The sequence below is a fragment of the Rattus norvegicus genome, chromosome 1 (genome assembly GCF_036323735.1).
Source record: "Rattus norvegicus strain BN/NHsdMcwi chromosome 1, GRCr8, whole genome shotgun sequence".
In the NCBI taxonomy this organism is placed as follows: Eukaryota; Metazoa; Chordata; class Mammalia; order Rodentia; family Muridae; genus Rattus; species Rattus norvegicus.
The window spans coordinates 250683295-250706335 of record NC_086019.1 but is presented as its reverse complement, the minus strand read 5'-3'; the positions used below and the strand labels follow the sequence as shown (position 1 = coordinate 250706335).

At 45.5% G+C, this 23041-nt stretch overlaps 2 protein-coding genes across 17 annotated transcripts; one reads left to right on the top strand and one right to left on the bottom strand.

The window, feature by feature from the left end:
* Positions 1-16: 16 nt before the first annotated feature.
* On the bottom strand, positions 17-11414 carry Zdhhc16 (zinc finger DHHC-type palmitoyltransferase 16). 13 transcript variants are annotated; one of them, XM_039090145.2, is made up of 13 exons: positions 11214-11412; positions 9981-10125; positions 7876-8060; positions 6172-6419; positions 5829-6023; positions 5594-5682; positions 5048-5076; positions 4384-4517; positions 4214-4261; positions 3394-3479; positions 2513-2636; positions 2162-2232; positions 17-536 (listed from the first exon to the last, which is right to left on the bottom strand). In XM_039090145.2, the coding sequence occupies exons 4-13, from the start codon at positions 6412-6414 to the stop codon at positions 422-424; spliced, it is 1134 nt and encodes a 377-aa protein (XP_038946073.1). In that variant the 5' UTR covers positions 6415-6419; positions 7876-8060; positions 9981-10125; positions 11214-11412; the 3' UTR covers positions 17-421. The 13 variants fall into 13 exon arrangements, 11 of the variants coding, with proteins under 11 accessions (XP_038946073.1, XP_063129188.1, NP_001388198.1 ...); XM_063273118.1 differs by lacking the exon at positions 4214-4261 and having other exon boundaries at positions 11214-11411; NM_001401269.1 differs by lacking the exon at positions 7876-8060 and having other exon boundaries at positions 11214-11394.
* Positions 11415-11587: 173 nt separating this feature from the next.
* Positions 11588-21590, top strand: Exosc1 (exosome component 1). Of its 4 annotated transcripts, none has more exons than NM_001401233.1 (8): positions 11588-11627; positions 11713-11828; positions 13454-13528; positions 17423-17511; positions 18856-18889; positions 19731-19781; positions 20407-20491; positions 21053-21586. In NM_001401233.1, exons 1-8 carry the CDS (start codon positions 11597-11599, stop codon positions 21157-21159), a joined length of 588 nt encoding a protein of 195 aa, NP_001388162.1. In that variant the 5' UTR covers positions 11588-11596; the 3' UTR covers positions 21160-21586. The 4 variants fall into 4 exon arrangements, with proteins under 4 accessions (NP_001388162.1, XP_063129294.1, XP_038951195.1 ...); XM_063273224.1 differs by having other exon boundaries at positions 11592-11613; positions 21053-21590; XM_039095267.2 differs by lacking the exons at positions 11588-11627; positions 11713-11828 and adding an exon at positions 11851-12005 and having other exon boundaries at positions 21053-21590.
* Positions 21591-23041: the final 1451 nt, after the last annotated feature.

Sequence of the window (23041 nt, the reverse complement as noted above, 5' to 3'; positions counted from 1 at the left end):
CAGAAAAGCTACTATCTTTACAAATCAAATGCCTTTATTTTCGCTCCTTCCGTAGCACGTGAGAAATGGCAGTGACCTTGGCAATAGGCTTAGGTTCTTTATCCCATTGCGAAGCCAGAACACACCTGATGGATCTTTTCCCAAAGTCAAAGAAATGGTGTCTAGCCCCAGTGCTGTGACCTAGAGCTCATTACCTGACTCCTGGTCTGGGGCTAAAACTTATTTGCCTGAGTAAAGGGACTTCAATCATTGAGTTCCTCCACACTGCATCTTGCTCTGAGGTGGCAGAAGATTGCTCTTGATTGTCCCTGTGTAGTACTCTAAGGCAGCCTAATGGTTCTTATGGTCATGGATTCCAGGAAAAGCTGCCCTTGGAAGCTCTTGAAAGACAATAAACATCGAACAATGTTCAAGTTGTGGCTTACACGGCCATCACAGAGGCTGAGTGAGCAGTCACCCAGGGAGGAGGATCCCAGCTCATCCCATTCCCATGAGGCAGGTGACTAGAAGGTAACAGCACCCGGGTCAGCCAATGCCTGTGAGGAATGATCCAAAAAAAAAAAAAAAAAAAAAAAATCTCTTTAGGTCTGAGTTCTTGGTTGTCCTTCCCATTTGCCCTGCAGCAAACATACATCAAACAAAGACAGAGTTCTCATCTCTGATTCTGTCTGGGAACTGTACCCTCTGGGGCTCTGAAGGCATCTTAAGCACTTTTTAATTTAAAGCCTGGGAAGTGGGGAGACAGCTTAAGAACAGTTCATAGGGGGCTGGGGATTTAGCTCAGTGGTAGAGCGCTTACCTAGGAAGCGCAAGGCCCTGGGTTCGGTCCCCAGCTCCAAAAAAAAAAAAAAAAAGAACAGTTCATAGATGCTCTAAGTATGGCCTTCTCCATTTAAGTCACTTGTTTTTGTTTCAAGACAGAACATCACTGTGTAACCCAGGTTGGCCTTGGATTACCAATCCTGGTAATTACGATGCCCTGGTCTCCTGAATGCTGGATTTCCAGGTGTGGGCTGCCATGGCCAGCCCCAATCTTGTACTGTGCTGCAAGTGCAGTAGAGGGGAATGCAATGATGATGAGGCAAAGAGGAAGGGACTTCACGGACTCATCAAGGGTAGGCACAGGGTGAGGGGAGGCAAGGTCCTCAAACTCTGGATCTGCCTGTGCCTTCCAAGTGATGGGATTACAGATGTACATGATCATGCCTAGCCTAGTAATCTGCATTTTAAAAAATTATTTCGGGGGTTGGGGATTTAGCCCAGTGGTAGAGCGTGCCCTGGGTTCAGTCCCCAGCTCCGAAAAAAAGAAGAAAAAAATGATTTCTTCTTGGACTGGACAGAGCTAGTCTCTCATATTGCTGTCAGACCTCTGTCACATGTAGGTTACCTCAGTCTCACACATTGCTGGCTTGAACTCCAGATACAGTGCCTATCTACAAGCTCTTCTGTAGTTGTTTGAACCATACCTTTTAAACCACAGTTTCAGGGGCTGGAGAGATAGCTCAGCACTTGAGTACCTGTTGCTCCTGCAGAGTTTTGATTCCTAGTACCCACATAGGAGTCTATACCACATGGCAGTCTATAACTATCTCCAGTCCCAAGGGATCCATCCAATGCCCTCTCCTGACCCCAGGTACCAGGCATGCACATGATGTGCATAACAAGTATACAGAAAATACTCATACTATTTTCTTTAAAACGTTTTAGCCTTGGGGGGTAGAGAGATGGCTCAGCAGTTAAGAGCACTCTTCCAGAGTGCTCTTCCAGAGGTCCTGAGTTCAATTCCCAGCAATCACATGGTGGCTCACATCCATCTGTAATGAGATCTGATGCCCTCTTCTGGTGTGTCTGAAGACAGCTGCACTGTACTCACATACATAAAATGGGGGGAGGGGAGTGAGTTTTAGCCTCAGGCCCCAATGGTTCAAATAAATAGTGGTTATTCCAAGTGCATAACAAAAAGCTGGTCGCATGTGGCTATTCCTGAGGATGAAACCTAATTGCAAACTCCTCAGTGTCACTAACCAGTCTGCTTTTGTGGACAGTCCACCTTCTACAGCACTGTCTTTAGCTTCAGCTGGATTACAATCTCTGATTCTGGGTATGGACCAGGTCCCTATCACAGTCCTGTTGCACAGCACTGCTGTCTTTCTTACTTTACCTTCCTGTGTCCACACCTAGGAACACCTTCCAGTTGTCCAAGCAGCCGTAGTTGTAAGGATTCCTAAACACCTAGAGACAAGGAAAATACATTGCTACTCTTCTACTTAATCTCCTTCTCATCTTGGAGATGATAGAGCTCCTGTAAGCAAAGTCTAACTTTTAAGACACCTGTTGGCTGGTTGTGATGATGCATGACTTTGACCTCAGCACTGGGCATTCTAGGCCAGCCAGAGCTACATAATGGGACCCAGCTTTAAAACAAAGTGAAAAACTAGAAACTTGTCTAAGTGAGCACTGACAGTGGCCTGTTTGTTACCCACCTGCTCACCCAAGTCCCTTCCCCACTCACTCTGCCCTTGGCCTGTAGCCGGCGTCTCTCCTTCTTGTTGATATGCCTTTCGATGCTAGTCTCACCCCGGCTGATGAGGACAGCATGCCACATGGTTAGGGCACCCAGGGCCAGGGCCACAGAACTAAGAGGCAAAAATTAATAGAAATTAGAAGCTGGAAGACAGAGAGGAGGGCAAACTCGTGGCTATGATTGGCTTAGAGCCTCTCTGCTTCATTCTCCTGACCTCATCATCCAGGGCCTAGGTGAGCACATATTCAACCTTTTAGAGGTTTACTGAAATCTGGAAAAAGGTGGTATGGAAAGGAAGATGGGGGAAATGTAGACTTTGTTAAAATGCCCATGCTTGACTTGGAAGATAGTGAAGGGTCATACAAGCATGAGGGGTTGGACTGGTTGTCGGAAATCCATGTACCAACACTGCAGCTCCAGCTACGCAGTGTAGAACAAGTCTCCTCTAAGTTCCTGATTTCCCTTCTCAGCAAATGGAGCCATATGCTTTTTGGATAGGAATCAAGAAAACAAGAGCTTCACTTAACCGTGGCACATAACAAGCACGACGGTATTATTGGTACTTAGCCACCTTCTACTGTTCTCTGTCCCCAAAATATTGAAGAAAAGCACTCTTTGCTAGCCTCAGTCCAGGACCATGGCATCTAAAAAGGGTTTTCTTAATGCTGCCCTCCCTTAAAATTTCCAGAACTGAACCAGTCAGTGATGGTATGTGCCTTTACCCCCAGCACTCAGGAAGCAGAAGCAGTCAGATCTCTAGGAATTCAAGGCCAGCCTGGTATACTGAGCTCGTTCCAGGACAGCCCAGGCTACACAGAGAACCCGGAGGGGGAGGGGGATAGGAGCTATCAAGACTGAGAGTTAAATACCTGCACAGGAACCAGAGGTAGACAAGACTCTTGTGAGTAATCCTTTCTCGAAAGGAGAAGGTAGGTGGTGGAGTCTGGTGGTATGTCTACAAAAAGAAAAGAGCAGAGCCTGGCTCCCTTGCTCTGCCAGTCTCTAGCAACTGTCACCAGAACCCCAAGCACCTACAGGCAGGAATCAGTATAAAACCAGGCAGATAAAAATGGGGATTAAAGCCACAGGAAATCAGACCAGCAGGCAGATGGGGGACCAAGCCCGGTGGCACCATCACATGGACAGACAGTGGGTAGACAGCCAAGCACAGAAGGAACTAACTGAGTCTGTAGCTTGCCAGCAGTAATGGGACTCCAGGGGAAACCACTGCAATCTCTAGCCAGCCGCATTTCCTTCACTCTGTGGCTTCCCACAAGAGGGAGATCTACACCTGCCTTGGACTAACTGGGGAGGGCTAAGCAGGACTCTAAAAAAGCACACAAGTGCACAAGATAAGGAGTTCCTAAACGAACAAGTGTGTGCGGGTGGGGTGATCCCAAAGCTGCCAGACCAGCCTGGTATCTGTCCCCTGGAACCCCATTACACAGACTAACATAGACCCCTTGCTGCTCAGGCCATCATGAAGGCAGAGTCCAAACTCAACCCCAAGAAGTGATGACGGCATAGATTACTGCAGACTTCCAGCTTGCCCTCAGGCTACCTAATCTACCCAAGAAAGTCTCCATAGAAACGTCTGACCAGTCTGGCAGCCAGCCTATGTAACTGAAGTAGCAGACTCTTAACCCTCAGGCCTGAGCAGCATGAGGCAGTGGAGTGGAGACTGCCCACCTGGTTGGCAATCGCCTGTAGTTTGTTCTTGTCAAGCTGTTTCATTTTCTAAGGGGATGAAAACAGTGTGGGTTATATTCTCAAGCCTCTAAGACAAGGGGCTACCAAATAATTCTTTGGGGAAAAGTTTCTGCTATATTGAATTAATCTCTTTCTAGCCATGGGCTCACCTCGATGGCAGCATAAGCCTCCCGGAAAAGGTCCCAACTTCCGTAGCTACAGTAGACACAGCCCAGAGTCATGAAGAAGCAGAAAGAGAAGAAGTAGCGATGGTTATAGTGGCCCACGCAATTGTTTAGCCAGGCTGGTGGAAGAATGATTAAGGACAAGATCAAATATAATTTGGGGTGTCCAAGCCCCTACAGCTCATCCTTAGTTAAGAGCATCAGCACAAAGGCAAGAAAATGGAAGAGCGTTTCCCAAGGTTAAGGCAAAAATTGTCTAAGTTTTTCAGGGCTTCCAGATGCCACCAGGAAATCTTAACCACCTGCAAATATTCAACCTAACTCAGGATAGCCATCTGCACAGAAAGTCAAAATGGGACAGCCCACAGTTCTGCCACCTTCGGCCACAGATGCCCAAACACCCTTTGATGCTCCACAAAAGACCTGCCAGAAAATTCCTTTCTCCTACAAAATCCACTCTAGAAAGCCTATAAACATTCTGCTCCTCCCAAAAAATGGTAAGCTCCCCTCCCCCACAAATGCCTCTTCTATAAACTTCTTTCTCATGAGCCAGTATTCTCTGGATTGAGGCTAGTGAGAAACTGGAGCTCACGCCTGTGAACCCTGTGCAGCGCTCTGGGGGTAAACCGGCTGAAGAGAGAAAGGATACGGCAGTGGTGATCCATCTTCAGCACACACCTGTGAGGGAGGGACACAGGCTCTGTTACGGTGGCCAAGGACCTCGAGATGTCAGTGACAATCCTTCCCTACTAGGACCAGCATCCTGCTGAGGTGGAAAGGGCACAGACTTTGAAGACAACCAGGCCTTCCTTCAAACCCAGTTCTGTCTCTTTATTGGCTGACAGGAAACATCCCTGCCTCAGTCTGTACAAGTAGCAGTGATGACTCATGCACAGACCATGCTCCAGATGAGTGAGGTATCAGCAGCCGGGAAGGAAACACAGTGCCTAGCTACATCTTTTTTTTTTTTTTCTTTTTTCTTTTTTTCGGAGCTGGGGACCGAACCCAGGGCCTTACGCTTTGCTAGGCAAGTGCCCTACCACTGAGCTAAATCCCCAACCCCACCTAGCTACATCTTAACAGATACTTTGATACACAATTAACTCCAACTTAATTAATTAATTAAAGCCAGGTTTTGCCCTAGGGCTACAGCAAAAGGGCATCAAATGAGGTTCAGAGCGAGGCCAAGACCCACCTATTACAGATGCTGCAGTGGTGTGTTCGTGCTGGCTTAGGGTAAATGCACTTCTTACAGATGGAGACAGTAGCAATGTCATTCCTGCCCTGTGCAAATTGAAAAAAAACATTTTGACCACTACAGCAGAACAAGATTCATGCCTCAGAAGATCCCAAGTTATCCTCCTTCCCATATATGGGACTGGCTACCATAGCATGCAGTTCTGTTCTTCCCCATGCCCTGGGGGCCCCACCTGGGGTGGGTATCCAGGAGGAGTGGTGATGGCCTGGTAGTAATGGAAGACGATGAGGATCAGATTCCAGTGACTGTAGAAGAAATGCCAGCAGAGCCGTGGTACCGAATAGGTTCGCAGGATGAGGGGTAGGACACACAGATAAGCAATGGCCACAATGGACCCGGTCAGCACGATCACCAGCACCACAAACACCTGCCAACACCAGTGAGGTCAAGATACCATGAGGGAGCAGTATGCAGGAAGACTCGGGAACTTCAGAGCTTGGGAAGCTGCCTCCAAAGCTCAGTGAAAGTCCATCAGAAACATCCCCTTTTCTGGCTCCTAGAGCACCGTCACTTACCACTCCGAACCAGCGGATCACATTGTCCACCAGCCAGTAGACAGGCTCAAAGGCAGCATCGACAGCAGTGTCACTGCCCCCAAAGGAATTGTAGAGCAGGGAGCGCAGGCAAACCTTGCCATAACGCCAGCGCTGTACCAGGCCCCGGAGCAGAGGTGGGCATCGACGCCGGTAGCCCAGGAGCAGAAGGAGACGCAGGCAGAGGCGTGCTGGGCCCAACAGCAGACTTCGCTGGCCCCGCATGGCTCCTAGGAGAGTATACTAATATAAGGATTCAGCCTGAACCATACCTCACACTACTCAAACAATGAGAAGGCCCCAAAGCATCACATTATAGGCCTTCTCAATTAAACCAGTCATCAGCTATGAAAATAGAAAGGGTCACTTTTCTAGAGTTTCCAGTGTCATTATTTCAACCATGTTACAGGATGTAGGGACTTAAGGTTCTAAGCCTACAAAAGTCATATTTACATTATACCACATGATTATGCAGCAAATCCCAGGTAATTTACACCTGAAGGACCACAGTAAAGAGGGAAACAGCTTCAAGTCAGAGTTCTTTTCTATGTGCGCTGCACACATGTGGAGGCCAGACATGGGTATCAAGTATCTCTTCCCCAGTCACTTTCCACATACTTATTTAAATTTTTGTTTTATGAATGGTTGCCTGCATGTAAGTATACCATGTTAAAAGTATTTTCTAGGGGGTTGGGGATTTAGCTCAGTGGTAGAGCGCTTGCCTAGCAAGCTCAAGGCCCTGGCCAGGTTCGGTCCTCAGTTCCGGAAAAAAAAAAAAAAAAAGATTTTTAAAAAAAAAGTATTTTCTAGGGGCTAGAGAGATATCAGAGGTTTAAGAGCACTGGCTGTTCTTCCAGAGGTCCTGAGTTCAATTCCCAGCAACCACATGGTGGCTCACAACCATCTGTAATGGGATCTGATGCCCTCTTCTGGTGTGTCTGAGGACAGCTACATATATACATAAAATAAATCTTTAAAAAAATGGAAAAAAAAAAGTATTTTCTATTGGCCTGAAGCAGTTGTTGCCTCCCCTCCATCTGCTAACCTAGGTCACGTCCTGGAAGCTTCTAGCCTCCATACAATCCAATCTACACCTAGAATGTTTTCAAACCTCTAAGACTTACCACTGACTCTGATTCTGGCTAGTTCACCTCAGCTGTTCTAGCTCAAAACTCTCAGCTTCTCCAAAATTACTCTGCGTGGCCTCATGCTAACTCTGGTAATCTGTTCTAATCTTCTGGCTCCTTCTCATTCTCTAGCTCATTCTGTCTTCACCTATGTCGAACCTGTCTCTCTCTGCAACCTGTCTCTGGAAAGCTGTCCCAGTAAAGCTGCCTCCTTCCTCTCTCTGCACTGCTCTAAGTAGCTTCCCTTTCATCTCTCTTCTCATGAGAGTTGGCCGTATCCTATTCTGTCAAACCTTTCTCTGACTTCATCACTTTGTCTGCCACTCAACTGCATATCACTTTCAAACATGGCTGCTTCCTTCTACAAACTAACTTTACCTTCGTTGTTTGGGATTAAAGGTGGGTACTAAAGGTATGTCTGTATTCCAGCCAGAGGGATTAAAGGTGTGCTAAGGACTGAGCCACCCACAACACAACTAGAAATTTATTTTTCAGTAAATAACACAATCTTGGGGTTCACAGTGTGATCAAATGTCCTGTAACAGTACTGTGTGTATACCTAGTGCCCAGAGGCCAGAGGAGGATGTCCGATCCCTTGGAGCTTTTAGATGGCTGTGAGCTGTTTTATGTGTGCTGAGTCTTCCACAAGAACAGATATCCGACTGGGCATAGTGACTGTTCCTTAATCCCGGTACTTGGGAGGCAGGAGCAGGTTGAGTCTACTAAGTTCAGGACTAACCTGTTCTACAGAGTGAGTTCAGGACAGCCAATGTTACAAAAAGAACCATTAGCTCCAAAAACCAAAATAATAATGAACAGTACCATGAAGTATACCAGAAGCCTTCTCTTCAGCTCCCCACTACACCCATCCAAGCTACAGACACATGCACGCTTTTTTATTGAGATAAGGTGTTTCACCAAATGTGAAATTTGCCAATTCAGTTAAGTAAGCTCCAGAGATCGATCGACCTGTCTCCGCCTTTCCAGCCCTGTCTATTCCGTGAGTTCTGTGGGATCCAACTTAGGTCATCATGTTTGTGGGCAAATACTTTACCAACTGAACATTCTCCTCGGCTCCCGCAAGGTGTTTTGGAGATAATCTGTCTACACAGACAAGAGTGAAGCTTAACCAACATAAACAAAGCTGCCTGTCTCACCATGGGAAAGGGGTACAGGTAAGACACAAGGGGTTCTCAGGATTTCCTGTTTGCTCTGCAATACACAGGATCCAGTAACTAGAGCTCTTCTGGTCCTATCCAGGGGTTCCTACTCTATCTGAAGTTATAGGCCAGCCAGATGACATGGTTCCTTGTTCCCTGTAAGAACAACCAACCACCACTGGCATGACACTCAACACTTTGTCTCTGCTTCCGCTCCCACTCCTATCCTCTGGGTACCTTCATGAGACATAGTGGGAGGGACCTGCTCTCTTGGGAGCTTTTCCAAGTCTTCTCTGTTTAAGTAGCATCTCTGTGACTGATGCTCTTGGCCCCAAGCTTCCCAGGCCCTGAGCTGGCTCTCAGCACAGCTTCTACAGCACAGAAGCTCACTGCCCAGGCAATGAACACAACTGTGGACACAGAGACACCAACAGACTTTCCATGGTAGCCTCATTAGCTGCGTAAAAATAATCTGTTTTAACGATGGACAAGGAATACTGCTGTGCCTTCAGCAACCTCACTGACTTATTTAACAGGCAGCTCATGACCCAGCAGAAACTGGATGCAGCCACTCTGCTGTGGAGATGAGTTTCAGCTCAGTAACTGGAGTAATGTACTCTCCTCGCACCCTGGCTCAAGCCCACTTTAAAAGGTTTTGCAAAAGGAGTTAATGATCTCCTTCCACAATCTTGGAAACTCAAAGGTGAAATGAAAAGTTGCAAAAAAACAAAAAAAAGCCTGCAAGAAAACCGAAGCTTGATGGGGAAAAGACCAAAATAGCCACTGCACTATGAGCCTTTCCACCTTTCCCATCACTTCCTATGAAGCTGAAAGACTTCACAGGAACTGTAAAAAAGAAAGACTGAGGCTGAGTGGTGGTAGCGCACGCCTTTAATCTCAGCGCTTTGGAGGCAGAGGCCAGCTTGGTCTACAGAGTAAGTTTCCAGGGCAATCAATCTCAAAGTTCTAGAAATTTGAGAGACCCTGTCTAAAAAATAAATAAATAAAAATCTTCAAAACTTGGCATGTGGGTTGGGGATTTAGCTCAGCGGTAGAGCGCTTGCCTAGGAAGCGCAAGGCCCTGGGTCCGGTCCCCAGCTCCGAAAAAAAGAACCAAAAAAAAAAACAAAAAAACAAAAAAAAAACTTGGCATGTCTGTACATCTGAAGGCGAGCGATTAGGAGGTCAACATCATCCTTGGCTACACAGCCAGTCTGAGGCCAGCATAAGATACGCGAGACCGTGTCTTTAAAAAGAATTCGGATTGTCAATCACCTCCTATATTCTTGAGTTCTGTGTGAAATGTCTACTTTAAGGCTCAAGTGACCAATTCTCATCTATTTATACCCTACTTAGGGTTCAAATCTTTCTGTAAGTAGTCTTGTAACCTCCTTCTCTAACCCTTAAATTCTTACACATACAAATGTGTATACATGCAGACATCTACACACACACATATGGCCAAGGTTTAAATCAAATGCATATAAACATCCTAGCATAATACCTGGCGCATAGAAGTTTCAATAAATACTTGTTGAAGGAATGACCTGGAGAGAGGCAGAACAGGAAAGGCCGACAGCTCTACAGAAGCCAGCAGAGACACTCCTACCAAAGTGATCACACCAAAGGATTTGCTGCACTCATTCTTTCTGGTAAACAAAGAAACAGAACCATTATTAGAATCACAGCACTAAAGAACAATAACTTAGAGGACACCTCAAACTGGAAATCAAACCTGTAAAGTGGAAAGCATATAGTTGCTGATCAAACTCCAGTGAACAAAGAATGGGTCCAGGACCCCCCCCCCCCAGCCTAGTGGGATATGAGGAGAAGGAGGAGACTAGAAAAAGATGTAATAAATGGACCACAAGTGAAAAGGTTTTACCTTGGGAAACAGAGAAAAAAAACAAAGTCTTTAAATCTAAATGTGGTGAGAAGTCATGGATGACCTGAATGAACAGAGGAGGGATAAGCCAGCATAGTTCCTCCAAACCCCAAGTCCTGCCACCTCTCAGTAGAATCCACAGAGTACAGTGGCCATCTGCCACCAGAGTAGAGATTAGCAGGCAACAGCACTCCCCTAAATCACCATCTGTATCTCAAAGAAGCCTGACTGACAGGGAGGGAAGGGGAGATAGGAATAAATTCCAGAGCCAAGAGATGAAACTGAGATCAAGTCACGGCAAATTTCATCTGGACACAGCTGCTGCTCCCGTGACCTTTGCCATATCAAGCTGATGTCAAGAAAGCATAATATTCTATTAATGAAGTTGTCTTTCCCGGCTAACATGCTAAAATGGAAGAATGCAAAAGGAATGGTATGTTAACGTCAAGCTGCCCATTCATAGTTAAGGAGCTCACGCTCTAGAGTATCTGCCTGCAAGAGAAGAAACTGTCGTTTTACAAAGCTTAAAAAAAAAAAAAAAAAAAAAAAAAAAAAAAAAGGTTGTGTCTCCAGGTGCAGCAGGGTCCAATTATGATAGGCTCAGGTCAAAAAAAAAAAAAGAAAAAGAAAAAAGGCTTAAGCTTAGTCTGTCTCGAACTATCTACGACACTTTGTACAAACCAAACCTTGTCTCTGGATCTGAGTCTCCAAACTCGTGAAATGGGCGAGTTGGGACTGAGGATGAGTTGGGACAGCCACGCAGGGCAGGGCGCAGAGAGTCCAGGAACTTGAACTTAAGGGCCTGGACACCCGAGACTCGGATGGGGACAAGAACCGCGCCTTCACTCTTACCTGCCTCCTGCCAGCTTCTCAATCAGCTAGATTAGGCCAAGTCTCCCTGTCAGCCACTCACTGCCTCCCCTTCCAGCTCGGGACCCAGGCCGGGCCGAGCTAAGGCTAACCCACCATGGCCCTGAGCCCGCAGCGCCAGCCAGCGGACCGAGACCCGCGGACAGCCCATCACCACCCAGCTGCGCAGGCGCGAGTCTCAGAGCCCGCAAAGTCACGCCCAGAACTCTGTCCCGGGGCAGCCTGGGAAATGGAGTCAGGCTTCGCTCTTACGCCTTGCGCGGTCGAAAGCGCCAATTGGTGCACGCGTAACTGCGAGGCCGCTCCTCTAGTTGACCAATAAGAAGTCGTCTTGGTTCTCATCCGGGTTGTGGACGGTGGCAAGCATGGCACCACCTGTGAGGTACTGCATCCCGGGTAAGTGAGCGGTCTCCGCAGGCAGACCCTGGCTGCGGGCAGCCAGTTTCTGGGAGCTCGTAGCTGAGGCACATGTCTTCTGCAGGCGAACGTCTGTGTAACTTGGAGGAAGGCAGCCCGGGCAGCGGCACCTACACCCGGCACGGCTACATCTTTTCGTCGCTGGCTGGCTGCCTGACGAAGACCAGCGAGAATGGCGCGGTAAAGAAAGCGGCTAGCCAACGAGCGTCACCTCTCAGGCTGCCATCGAGTTCTGGTCCTTGGGCACAGGCACTACCGGGAGGACCTGTCTTTGGTGTCTCAGAGCTTTGGTCTCCCAGCTTCTCCCAGCTCTGATCCCAGCGCTGTGCTAAAACACACCTGCTGCACACCATTTAGGTTGGGCTGGCTTAGTTGTGTAGAGACACTCACAGAAGGAGGTGGAGGGGAAAAGCACGCAAATTTGAGAATAGCCCGGCCAGCCGAGAGCTTCTTCCCGTCATGCATCTCGACTACCTCCGCTTTCTTGTGGCTCTTGTGTCCCACTTCACTGACATCAATGTAGTAATGCTGGAGATTTTCAGTGTCTTAGTGAACTAAACTCTGTTTCGAAGCCTATGCAATGCATGTACTTGTCTGTCTGGAACACACTTCTGCTCAATCCCTTTTGTTTTTTGTTTGTATGTATGGCTTTCCCAGAGAAGCCCTTCTGGACCTGCTGACTGAGAAAATGGGGGTTTTAGTGGCAGTAGGATTGTTGTGCCCAAGAACCTTCCCTGGAGCACTTATTTAAATATGTTACTCATGATAACTAGATTCTTGCCCAAGTAGAAGTTTAAGTGTAGCCATGCATGGTGATACACGAGTGTATTCCCAGCTTCTAACTGACTCAGATAAAGCAGTGGTTGACATTTGTAAGACTATAAAAACTAAGAATTAAACCTCCTCAGGCTGGGCTTGTGGCTCATCAGCACAGCGTTTGCCTAGCTTGGGACCTGGGGAAAAACACACCCTCTTTAGAGACTGGCAAAACCCAAACTTCCCACTTTGTGTTGTACTTATTTGTAAAAAAAATGGGCTCCAGTCTATTGGTTTTGGAGATAAAACTCAGCCTGTCAGTCTACTCACTACATAGATGTCCTGCCCAGTGGTGCCCTTAGTTGCTACTGGGGATAGAGTCCTGAGCCCAATACACTTAGCTTTTGTTACCAGGGAGACAGACACAAACCATGAGCAAATGCACAAACATATCTTCAAAAGAAGTGTGCGGAACAGTGAGAACATGTAACGGGCTGCATGAATTCTAGATAGTGACAATAATATTTCGGCACCTGAAGATAAGGAGAGGTGGAGGAGTGTGGAAAGAATGGATTAGACAGACAACGTGAAATGGGAGGGACTTAGTAAGGTAAGGAAACAGCACAGAGCAAGAGAGGTAAGATAATACACCAGTTGCCATTGGAGTAAAACAAGAGTTGCCATTCTATAGCATTTAATTGCAAATCCTGAAGTAAAAAAAAAAAAAGTTATAGCTTGAAGAAAGAGTCAGGATATTCATAATTATAAGCAATAGGATTTGTACCAGGAAATCCCAAGAGAGTCTTCAGTCATTTACAACTAATCAGAATGATCACATTAAACCTGGCAGCCTAGTTCTAATGGCCTCTGATCCTCTTTATTTCCTAAAATGACTAATGTCCTCTGCTATGGGCTATAAATGAATCTACAGGCTGCCTGCCCTTGTGACCTCGGCTGTTGTAAGATACCCCTGTATTATCCTCAGCCTTCAGTTCTCTTTACCCAGGGCTTACTTAGCCAGTACACTAACCTTCGTATTCTCTCCACAGCTTCCCGTGGTATCAGTAATGAGAGAGACAGAGTCCCAGTTACTTCCAGATGTGGGAGCTGTCGTCACCTGTAAGGTAAGCCGGTCCTAGTCATGATTAGGCCGAGATCCTACAACTGCCGTGGTCCGCTGCTTAATACAGTAGTCCCTAGCTAGAGAAGGGTGTTTTAAGTTTATTACTGCTAGAAGGTCAATCTCAGGGATGGATGTGTTGACTCAGCCTTTAATCCCAGTACTCAGGAGGCATAGGCAGGTGAATACTTGAGGACAGCCTGGTCTATGCAGAGAGTTCCAGGACACCCAGGGCTTCATAGAGAAACCCTGTCTCAAAAAGAAAGAAAAGAATGAAAAATTTATTTTTAGCCAGGCTAAAATATAAAATATCTGTGGTCTCGGTATTTGGATGCTGTTTAGAATTATTGAACAGTAGTCCAAGACCAGAATAGGCTACAGAGTGAGATCCTGCACCCCACAATCCCAACACTATTCACATTTTAAGTACTCGGTAGCAAATTGTGGTTAGTGGCTGCCATACTGGTTGACATATGACTTTAGTTTGGGGGGTGTGGGAAAGTGATGGACTCCCCAGAAGTACGTCTTCAGTTCTAGGAAATGATTGGTTTTGTTTTACCTCATGTGAATAGTTATCTTGTCTGTATCATATGCGTGCCTGCTACCACAAAGCCTAGAAAGGTGTGTCGCACCCCCTGGGACTAGAGGCACAGATAATTATAGGCCACCATATGGGTGCTAGGAATGGAATCCAGGTCCTCTAGAAGAGCAGCCGGTGCGCTTAGCTGCTGAGCCATCTGTCCAGCCCCAGGAAATCACATTTCTGTCATCACAGAAATTTTTGCTGGCAGGGCATAGGTGCACGCTCCTCCAATGGTGCTTGGGAGGCGGGGAATCTCAAAGGGGAGCTAGGCTGCAAGGTAACCCTCTGTCCCAAAGACGGCTGGAGGGAAGACAGACACGGCAAGAGGCAGGCATATCTCTGTGAGTTCAAGGCCGACCTGGTTTAGAGTGCCAATAAAGGTGGGGCTACATAGTAAGACCTTGCCTTAAAGGAAGCGGGAGAGGAAGGAGTAGGGGAGAGTGTGAGTCGATAAATAAAATGGCTTATCAGGCAGTCACTTTCCATACAAGCCTGCTGACGCACATAAGAATGAATCCAGGAGGGGCTGGGGATTTAGCTTAGTGGTAGAGCGCTTCCCGCAAGGTCCTGGGTTCGGTCCCCAGCTCCGAAAAAAAGAACAACAACAACAAAAAAAGAATGAATCCAGGAGAAAACCAACTCAGCAAAGTCGTCTGCTTAGTTTTGATCAGCTTGCCACATACTAGCGCTACACGGAAGGAGGAAACTCAGTGAGGATTTGCCTCCATCAGCTTGGCCTGTCTGTGGGACATTTTCTTGGTTGGCGTTTGATATGGGAGGACCCAGACCAGTGTGGGCAGCACCACCACTGGGTGAGTGATCTCTGATTGTGTAAGAAAGCTGGCTGCGTGAGCCCAGGAGAGCCAGTAAACAGCACTTCTCCAGGCCCCCTGCTTCTGTTCCCAAATCTAGGTTCTGCCGTACGTTTCTTCTACCTCAGCTCTCCCTGATAATGGACTGTAACTGTAAGACACTTCCCAAGTTGCTTTTGGTCTGTGCATTTATCACAGTAACAGAAAGTAAACCGAGGGCTGGAGAGATGGCTCAGCGGTTAAGAGCACCGACTGTTCTTCCCAAGGTCCTGAGTTCAAATCCCAGCAACCACATGGTGGCTCACAACCATCTGCAATGAGATCTGATGCCCTCTTCTGGTGTGTCTGAAGACAGCTACAGCGTACTCATATAATAAATAAATAAAATATTTAAAAAAAAAAAAAAGAAAGAAAGTAAACCGAACAGACCTCTCACTTACGCTGTGAGGTGTGAGCCTGCACTCAGTGCCCCAGCACACACTTACAATTATTATTATTATTATTATTATTATTATTATTATTTCTAAAAGGTGAGAAAGACTTGCTTTGTTTATTTTGTTTGAAGAAGTTTCACTGTACGCTGTTGATCTGAAGGCTTCCAGGACCGAGGTAGATAAATCCAGACATCTGGTTTTCTTTCTGGCTTGTAGCTTACTTGGTAGACTGCTCACCTACCATGCTCAACCCATAGGCACCACATAACTTGGGCATGGTGTTGTGCACCTATAATTACAATCCTCAGGAGGTCGAGGTAGGGGGTTCAAAAGTTCAGCATCACCATTTCCTACACAGTGCGTTAAGATCCCAGCTAGCAACTACCATCTGAAAGAGTTCACAATTCTCACCAGGCTGTTACTGCTGATGTCTGGGGAAAGGGTGTCCTTTTTCCTTTTCCTTCTGTAGTCCTGGATATCCTGGAACTTACTGTGTAGCCCAGGGCTGGCCTTAAGCTTGGCGAGGCCGTCTTCTTGCCTACCCCTCCAAACTGCTGGGGCAATGGATATGTGCCATCGGGACTAGCGTTATAAACACTGTGCTGAGAAGCCTGGCCTTTGTATAGACCAATCAAGTATTATATCAACTGAGCTCCGTCCTCAGCCCACAGTATTTGAAAGCAGGTACAGCTAATGGTCCATGTGCTCTATGTGCCTATAATGTTCAGGATGTTTCCTCTCCATCCCCATCTTCTACCAATCGTATTTATTTATTTATTTATTTATTTATTTATTTATTTATTTATTTATCATCATCATCACACGCTGTGTAGTGTAACAGAGCATGACTATTTACTTACCCTCTTGTCTCCATCCACTAGGTGCTGGGATTACAGGTGTATACCACCTCACACAGCTTCATTCTTCATTCATTCACTGTGTTATTCTGAAAATGTCACAAAGCACAATGATCTCAATTGTCAAGGAATTAGCTGAAATGTAGATTAAATTCTATCCACAGACTGGTTTCTTGGGAAGAACTGTGAAAGGCCTCGATTATTGTACTATGCTGTATAGTTATGTAAAACTTAGTGGCCTTTTTTGTTGTTATTGTTGTTTTCTTAAATTTTGAGCCAAGCCATGGTGGCTCACGCCGTTAAATCCTAGCACTTGGAAAGCAGTGGTAGTCAGATTTCCAAGTTCAAGGACAGCCAGGGCTACACAGAGAAACCCTGTCTGGGGGAGCAGAAAAGGGGGACAAGTAAGACAGAGTTGTTGAGGCTGGCTTAGATTTACAATGTAGAACAAACTGGTTTTAGTTTGAGACTCTCCTGTCTCAGCCTCTGTTGTAGCTAGGATTATATTAGAGACAAGTCACCACAACACCACACCTAATTTAAGATTACTGAGTACTTCTTAAAGTCAATACTGTGTATTCTCTTTGGATTCTCATAATAGCAGTATCAGGTAGCCGCTGTAGCTTTTAGCCCACAGACATGTCTTGGACAAAATAGGTGTTAACTTTGCTTAAATTGGCTGGATAGATGGCTCTCGGGTTAAGAGCATTTGCTGCTTTCGGTTCTCAGCATCTACTTTGAGCAGCCCAGCTGCCTATGACAGACAGCATTTTGTGGGTGATGGATACGACACCTCTAGTCTCCATGGGTACCTGCACACAAGTGCACGCACCCAAATACAGACACACATGAATATAATTTTTTGAAATGAAATGAAGGGCAGGAAGATGGCTTAGTAGCTAGGAGCACTTGCAGAAGACCTGGGTTTAGTTCCCACCACCCCCATAGTAGTTCACAATCATCCATAACTCCAGTTCCAGGAGATCCAGCCCCCTCCTGTGACCGCCATAGACACCAGGCACACATGTGGTACACCTACATGCATGCAGGCAAAACACACATTACATCTAAAAGCAAAACCAAACAAAAACCCTTAAATCTATGGAATAGTTTTCAGTTGAGCTAAAAATCCTAGTAATTCCTTACTTGCTCTCTGGCTCTTTGAGTGACAGCCGCTGGTGCTCTGACGCTGATCCTTTCTCTGTTCCCTAGGTCTCTAGCATCAACTCACGTTTTGCCAAAGTACACATCCTGTATGTAGGATCGACACCACTTAAAAATGCTTTTCGGGGAACTATCCGGTAAGAGGTATTCTGTGTTTACATTTGCCTCAGCACCGGGAGTCAGGAGAGGATAGTGGGCAAGACTGGAATTTGTGGAGCAATTACAGTTCCATTTCCTGCCTGCTTTAGTCTCTCCTTTGTGCTTTACTTACTTCTTGCCCCACAGTATATCCCGAGAAGTGTTATGTGAGCTACGAGAAAAGGAGAATGTTAATAACGAGGATTTATACATAAAGCAGAGGGTGCTGGTGATACATTTCAGTTGATGGGGAAGCTCTAGATTTGATTGTCAGCTGCCACATAGATGAGATGAGGCAGTGCTTGCCTGGATGGAGGCAGGAACATGAGAAGTTGAAAATAAACCTTGGCTACATAGCAAGTTTGAGGCCAGCCTGGGCTGCATGTGACCCTGTCTCAGAATGGACTGAGGAAAGCGGTAGACCAGCAGCACTGGGATGCATGAGACAAAGTCGAGGCCCGTGGGACACGCCTTCATGTTCTTTCTCTGTTCTCCCATTATACTTATTATTACTGTGTGCCATCTGTGTGTGCCGACCCGTACTGCAGCACACACATGTGTGAAAGCCAGGACAACTTGATGGAGGCAGTTCTGCCTCTGTCCACTTTGATGCGGGTTCCATTGGGCTTAAACAACACACTGAGCCCTGAGCCATCTTGGCTATCCACCTTTGTCATTCTTTATTTTAATTTTGGGTTTGATTAAACCCAAGGGTTGTAAGAAAAACGTTAGAGAGGGCCTGGAGAGATGGCTGAGCTGTTAAGAGCACTTGTTCTTATAGAGGACCCAAGTTCAATTGCCAGAACGCACATGGTAACTCCAGTGCAAGGGACCAAATAGGCATGCGTGTGCTGCACATACATGCACACGGGCAAAACATTCATACACGTGAAATCAATCTTTAAAAAGAAGTAGCAAAGGTTTGTAGGTAAAATATTATGTGGCTTCTTTGAAAGGAAACAATTATGCAGTAATTGTAGACTGGATAATTTGGTGGAGGTGGTTTGGTCTGATTTGGTTTCATTTTTGGTTTTTTTTTTTTTTTTTTTTTTTTTTTTTTTTTTTTTGGACAAAAGTCCTATAGTCAGGCTATCCTTAAATTCCATATGTAGCCAAGAATTACCTTTAATTTCTGATAAGCCTTTCAGTCGCCAAGAGTTATAAATATTATTGTTCTGTATTGTCCAAGAAAGGGTACAATTTTATCATTCATGCTAAAGATGGCTCTCCATCCTGTGGCAGTTGGGAACCAAATATGGCCTACTCTGTCTGCTTTCAGTCTTTCCTTCTCAAATAACTAATCTTACTTTCTTTGGTTTTTTTGTTTGTTTGGTTTTTTTTAGCAAGGAAGATATTCGAGCAACTGAAAAAGACAAGGTTGGTGATTAGTGGTTTGAGCGTTTGTTCCTATGACTTTAGGAATCTTGCTTTAAAAATTATTATCCCCAGGACTCAGCCTTTTTAGAGCCATTACTCTTTGTCCAGAGGAACCAGTTTTGTTCCCAGCACCTATACAATGGATAACAACCCCCTGTGATTCCAGTTTTAGGGCATCTGACAACCTATTTTAGCCTCCACAGGCACCCACATGCGTGTGGTATACATACATTCACTCATGCACACATATATACACATTTAATAAGTAAATCTAAAAGAAAGGATGATGGATGGATGGATGGCCTGCCGACCAGCCTGGATTGATGCATACTCACCTTTAACTTCAGCTCTCAGGAGCCAGAAGCCTGCAGACCTCTTGAATTTGAGGCCAGCCTTAGGATGGTTAGAACTACAAAGACCTTTTCTTGTAGTACATTTCTACTATAATATGAAATTTAGATCTCTGTCCTTTCTTCCCATACAAGATGTTTTTCAGTTGACTGAAATAAGGTTAGGCTGTTACTCTCATTTAAAAATTATTAGCCAAGTATGGTGGTAGGTGTCTATAATTTCAGTGCCCATGAGGGAGAAGCAAGTAGGTGACCCCCTGTGTGTTTAAGGCCAACATGGTTTACAGAGCAAGTCCTAGGCTAACGAGGGCTACATAGTAAGACCCTGTCGAAAAATTAACCAATTAATGAAAGGTATTAGTAGGCTAGGGAGATGGTAAGTGCCTGCTGTGTGAACATGAGAGCCTGAATTTAGGCCCCTGGCTCCTCTGTGTGGTCAGTGGTGCCATCAGACCTAGTCTCTGTCTATTACTTCTCTTTGTTTTTTGCAGGTAGAAATTTACAAGAGTTTCCGGCCAGGTGATATAGTTTTGGCCAAAGTTGTATCCTTTTGAGGTGTTTGTTTCTTTCTTTCTCTCTCTCTCTCTCTCTCTCTCTCTTTCTTTCTTTCTTTCTTTCTTTTTGAGACAAGGTTTCTCTGTGTAGCCCTGGCTGTCCTGGAACTTATTCTATAGACTAGGCTGACCTTTGAACTCATAGATCCACCTGCCTCCTGATTACTGTGATTGAAGGGGTTCACCACCACTGTCCAACCAAAGTTGCATTCTTGGTTCCCCAGTTTTCTAGTTATCAAAAGAAGAAATGGAACAGGGCATGATGACAACATATAATCATAATACGTAGGAGGTGAAGACAGGATCAGGAGTTCAAGGCTGGCCTGGATAAATAAAACCATATGAGAAAAACAAGCATAAAAACCCAAGGTTAAGGGCTGGAGAGATGGCTCAGCAGTTAAGGGCACTGACTGCTCTTCCAGAGGTCCTGAGTTCAATTCCCAGCAACCACATAGTGGCTCACAACCATCTGTAACAGATTCTGGTGTATTTGATGACAGCTACAATGTATTCATATACATTAAATAAATTAAAAAAAAAAAAAAAGCAAGGTTAAGTAGTAGAAGCAACAGCACTTAGAGCCTCATTTCCCTTCACTGTGTGGTGTGACTAGATCTCCCTAGGTGATGCACAGTCCAATTACCTGCTGACGACTGCTGAAAATGAGTTAGGGGTTGTGGTGGCCCACAGTGAGTCAGGTAAGTCCTTGTTCCCAAGTCCCTTTTCCTGGGAACCTGGGTTGACTGGGAAATAATAGGGACACACATACTTATATGTGATAAAAAACAATATTAAAAAATATAGAAAATCAATTATGGATATCACATACCATGGTGGGTCCAGTCCCCAGCATCTTCCAGCAAAACAACAAAAACAGAAACAAAAAACCACAAGGTAATGTCACGTTGTGATGCATCTGTCTTACTGTGTGTGAGTACATGCCAGTGCTTGCCCCGTGATGACATCCCATCTCAGCATGTCCCAATGGTGGGGAATGTATAGCTCAGTTTACTGAGATTAGGTTGATCCCCTAAAGGTCAGAGATGAGGTAACTGCCCCATGTATCATGGAGTAAGTAAGGTTTCTTTCTTTTCCCTTAGAGAAGTGTTCCCTTGGTGCTGGGGATGGCACCCACGGACTTCCATATGCTAAGCAAGCTTTCTTGAACTGAAGCCATGTCATGTCTGGCTGAAAAGAAAAGAGCCTCAGCAGAGTATCTAGAGTCACACCTCCAACTCTCGTCTTTGTTTTCCTTCTAGGTGTCCAGATGGTCCCCATCAGCTGGTGTGAGATGCAGTGCCCCAAGACCCACACTAAAGAATTCCGAAAAGTAGCCAGAGTACAGCCTGAGTTCTTACAAACCTGAGCTCACTCTACCCACAGAGGGGGTCCACTCTCTAAAAGTACATGTGTGAAAAAAGCGATAAGATGCCATGGTCTTTACTGAGGTACCTGCAGTCAGCTGGCAACCATCTCCTGAAACAGTGTGCCCAAAAATAGTCATGCCGTAATGAACACCCAAGGCTCCCGCAGCTGAGGCAGGAAGATCGTTCGTGCCCAAGTTTGAGGCCAGCCTGGGCTGCATAGTAAGACTCTCAACCAAAAGACAAAAAAGAAAATGTACACTATTTGAAACACTATTTTGGGGAAACTGATTTTTATTCTCTGGCTCATGAATCTCATTTAAAGGCACTCAACCAACAAAATCATGTAATATTGAAAATACCTTATGCCTTTATATATGTGTACATATGTATTTTGTTATGACTGGAAAAAATTCTTTTCATTTGTTAGTGATATAGTTTTCTTCTTTGCGCACACGTGTGTGTGTGTGTGTGTGTGTGTGTTTTATGACACCAGCTTCAGCTTCTTCATGTGAATGCTTGGGAGTTTAACTCGGGTGCTCACAGTTGGGTAACGATTTCCTTTACCTTTTAAGCATCTGCCCAGCCCATGCTGTCACTATTTAGATGAACTTGCAGTGATCTTTCTCACTTGGCTCCCCAGTACGGATTACTAGCATGGCTGCCGTGTCTTCTGTTGTCTTTAGCAGAGAGAAGAATCTAAGTAATGTTGTGACTTTGGATCAGGTGTGATTACCTAGTGGCCCTCATTAACTGGCCCTGATCACCACCCATCCTTTTGTGTTTTTTCTGTCTGATGTATGACTGCTTCCCTTATGTGCACCATGTGTGTAGTGCCCCTGGAGGCCAGAAGAAGGTATTGATTCCTGAGAACTGGAGTTTTAAGTTGTGAGCTCCAACTACTCTCAGCCACTGATCTCACCCACTTTTTTTATTTTGTTTTTTGAGGCAAGGTCTAACTACTATGTAATAAACACCTCATTAACATACATTATGTTTATTGAAAACTGTTATGTCCATGGGTGATTCAGATAGCATGTGAGTGGTTCTGAAAATATTTAATAAACAGTTAACTGTGACAGAGTAGGAATCCCTGAACTGTTGACTGAATTGACAGAAGAGGCTGGACACTACCATGTGAGCTGGACTAGTGACAAGACCAAAAGAATTGTGAAGGAATTAGGCAAGCGTGAACGTGTTCTAGCACATGGAGATCAGAAATCAAGGCCTGAATTTGAGGAAGAGAAGGAAAAGGTAGCTATGAGCCTAGCATGAAGACACCTCAGGGGTGGCTCTTACTGCCATGCAAAGACCTGTAAGTTCAGTGTACTTCATGCGTGCTGGAAGTGAGCTCTGGGTTCAGCCTGCCTGGGTTTGTGAGCTTTCAGCAAGATAGTATGTTGTATTTAGTTTTATCTAGCGTATGTAAGTATATGCCATGTGTATAAGTGGGAATCAGGTCTGTACTAACCTTTGCTTTTGGCTTTTTTTTTTTTTTTAGCAGATAGCCACTTTTAAAAAATTGTATAATTAAAATTCTGTAATTGTGTGCACAAGTCTGTGCCAGAGCACATATGACACAGCATGTATTTGGAAGTCAAAGGACAACCTTGTAGAGTCCATTCTCTCCTTCCACCTTTCTGTGAGTTCCAGAGATCCAACTCAGGTCACCAGGCTTACACAGTCACCTCTCTACCTGCTGAGCCATCTCACTGGCCTGCACCTGGTCTGGGTGTCCATCTTTTCCTGTTTCTGCTCCATTGTGTGCTCTAGGCTAGCTTAGCCCGGGAGCTTCCAGGCAGTTCCCTTGTCTCTACTTCTCACTAGAGTACTGTATGTTCCTGCGTCCAGCTTTTTTCATGGGTTCTAGGGATCAAACTTAAG

What these genes read in the sequence shown, in the direction of transcription:
- Exosc1 (NM_001401233.1), top strand. Translation starts at nt 11,597, where the DNA reads ATGGCACCACCTGTGAGGTACTGCATCCCGG. An exon ending in AGACCAGCGAGAATGGCGCG is followed by an intron (nt 11,829 to 13,453) that starts GTAAAGAAAGCG and finishes TTCTCTCCACAG; the next exon opens with CTTCCCGTGGTATCAGTAAT. An exon ending in GAGCAACTGAAAAAGACAAG is followed by an intron (nt 18,890 to 19,730) that starts GTTGGTGATTAG and finishes TGTTTTTTGCAG; the next exon opens with GTAGAAATTTACAAGAGTTT.
- Zdhhc16 (XM_039090145.2), bottom strand. Translation starts at nt 6,414, where the DNA reads ATGCGGGGCCAGCGAAGTCTGCTGTTGGGCCCAGCACGCCTCTGCCTG. An exon ending in CTCCTGGATACCCACCCCAG is followed by an intron (nt 5,683 to 5,828) that starts GTGGGGCCCCCA and finishes CAATTTGCACAG; the next exon opens with GGCAGGAATGACATTGCTAC. An exon ending in TACCTCTGGTTCCTGTGCAG is followed by an intron (nt 2,637 to 3,393) that starts GTATTTAACTCT and finishes TTTGCCTCTTAG; the next exon opens with TTCTGTGGCCCTGGCCCTGG.